We start from the raw sequence: 2,552 nt of genomic DNA on the forward strand, positions 1-2,552 counted from the left end.
TGTGGATGCAGAACTTTTACTTGTAATGGTGTTTTTTTTACATTGTGATATTTACTTTTACTTAAATAAGTATCTCAATACACACACTCTTTCATTGGACAAATAAACTCAGTTAAGGTGACGTTTTAAAGACTGAGGTGTACTGGAGTGAAAATGTATGAAACAGCAGACATACATCGTGAAAAAATATTTTATTGAAAAATGTACACAAAATGTGAATCTTTAACACGTATAAAGTGCATCCCATATAAGCCGATCAGGGGCCGATCATCATTACATAGGGGACCTTCCTTCCAACTGTCCATCTCTGGACAAACCAGATGGAGTGACAACCAGCAGCACCTGGACACGCGCAGTCCAGCTGCAGAGTCCATCATCAGAAAATGTTCCTATGACAGGACACAGCTGTTGTTCTTCTTCAGTGGTGGTCTTCTCTTGACTGCTGGTCTGGGCACAGTGTCCCTGCGCCTCCACACCGCAGGGCTCAGCCGGTGCGGCAGGTTCACCTGTTGCAGCAGCGCGCGAAACACTCCGACCGTGTTTCCACCGGTGTGCGCGGACGCCTCCACGAAGTTGGCGTCCCACGCGTCCTCCACGGTGGCCATGACATCAGCCGCCAGCAGCACGCGACCCTCGTTCTCGGTCAGATCTGCCTTGGTGCCAACCACGGTGATGGGCGCGCCCTTGTCGCCCCTCAGCCCCAGAATCTCGTCGCGGAGCCGCCGCACCTCCTCGAGGGACCCGGGGTCGTCCACCGCGTACACGAGTGCGAATGCGTCACTGTGTCGGATGCAGAGCTCCCGCATGGCCGGGAAGGAGTAGCTCCCGCTCGTGTCCAAGATCTCCAGACGCATTTTCCCTGACTCCGCAGTGTCGTACTCCAGCACGTGAAGCTCCTCGACTGTGCGCGTGTACTTGTGCTCGAAGCGGTCGTGGAGGAAACGGCGGATGAGCGCGCTCTTACCGACCCCAGCTGCCCCGAGGAACACCAGCCGGACCGTGTTAGGACGCCCTGACAGAGACATGCTGATCTGGTCTGTGTGACCCGGAGCGGATAGCTGGGTCCCGTGATGCCGGTGATGCCGGTGGCTCTGGTCTCCTCTTTCATCATTTATGGGTTTTTATAGGCTGCACACTGCTGCTCTCCTCCAATAAGCTCCCTCCCTCTGTCTCTCTCTCTCTCCCTCTGTCTCTCTCTCCCTCTCTCTCTCTCTGTCTCTCTCTCACTCTCTGTCTCTCTCTCTGTCTCTCTCCCTCCCTCTGTCTCTGTCTCTCTCTCTCTCTGTCTCTCTCTCTCCCTCTGTCTCTCTCTCTCTCTCTCTTTCTCTCTCTCTGTCTCTCTCTCTCTCTCTGTCTGTCTCTCTGTCTCTCTCCCTTCCTCTGTCTCTCTCTCTGTCTCTCTCTCTCTCATGAGGTGATGCAAGATTCAAAGTACACAACAGGTCAAATTGAGACTCTCAGTTCAAGAACATGCAGCACTCTGACATTTGGCAGCATGGAAACATAAGTGAATTTAATGTCTTTTTTTACTGGTATGTCAACAACCAGCAGTCATATTAGAGGGACTCACATTGGCCCACCAAGCATGTGCTCTTGTTTACAGGCTGTGAGTCATGGACCCTCAACCACCCCTTCAGCTCCCTCAGAAAACTGGAAATCATATGAACATGAAGTAAACATAATCATATTTCCACCTCATATTGTTCATAAATAAAAAACAAGTTTGCTTTTTTCAAGATCCTTTAAAATGCACTTGACATATTGAATGTAATTGAGTAGACGGTACGCTACTTGCCTTAAAATTGTATATGAAGTCATTAGTGATCAACTGTATGTACAAGTCATTTTCAGCCATGGTGAACTTGCTTTGTATTTCCAGACTTCAACACGTGACCCCATCACAAGCTGACCTAAAATGCCATACATTATACTTGGAAGCATAGGAAACATAGCTTTGTTTTGCTTTTTTTCCCTTATTGATTTTGCTCTAGGTCCATTATCCCCACATGTTTTTTTTTGTCATTGTGTTCCTAAGAAGTCACACCCTGAAGTCTGGCGGTCATAAAGAGATGGTCATTCATGCACACACAACCATGATACAGACCCGTGCAGTCATATTTACACCAGGTATGAGTCATGGAAGATTTCTCTGTAATGCTCTCCCACAAGGATCTGCTGTTTGATGCACACACATTGTATAAACACATGCGCTTCATGCTTCCTGTTATTAAAGACACTGGAATTAAATTAGATGTAGGTTTTGCTCAGCAGCCTATTATTTACTACCTGAGTGGACCACTCCTGGATTTCTTGAGAAGCACTTAGTGGTGTGGTGAAGTCAAACAGATTGATAGCACAACAGATGGGGAGAAAGAATAAGATTACAAAGTACCAGTCAGATTCGTATGAGGCCATCAATAGGGCCTCATAGAACCTCCTTATTGTTTTCTCCTGAAGCGTGCCATTATTGCCACAAGACAGAACAAAACTCTCCCTTTCTGTCTCTTGCTGACTCACACTGTCTGGCTGGACGTGGCTATCAGTGGGCAAAC

The 2,552-nt window shown here is 47.9% G+C and overlaps 1 protein-coding gene across 1 annotated transcript; it reads right to left on the reverse strand.

Annotated features, from left to right (window-relative positions):
- Positions 1-389: 389 nt before the first annotated feature.
- On the reverse strand, positions 390-1,111 carry rasd3 (RASD family member 3). The gene is given in 2 exon segments (XM_070925592.1): positions 390-1,072; positions 1,075-1,111. Coding segments are annotated over 2 exon segments (720 nt in total).
- Between the last annotated feature and the right edge of the window lie 1,441 nt (positions 1,112-2,552).

Source organism: Enoplosus armatus, chromosome 2, assembly GCF_043641665.1.
Source record: "Enoplosus armatus isolate fEnoArm2 chromosome 2, fEnoArm2.hap1, whole genome shotgun sequence".
Taxonomy (NCBI): domain Eukaryota; kingdom Metazoa; phylum Chordata; class Actinopteri; order Centrarchiformes; family Enoplosidae; genus Enoplosus; species Enoplosus armatus.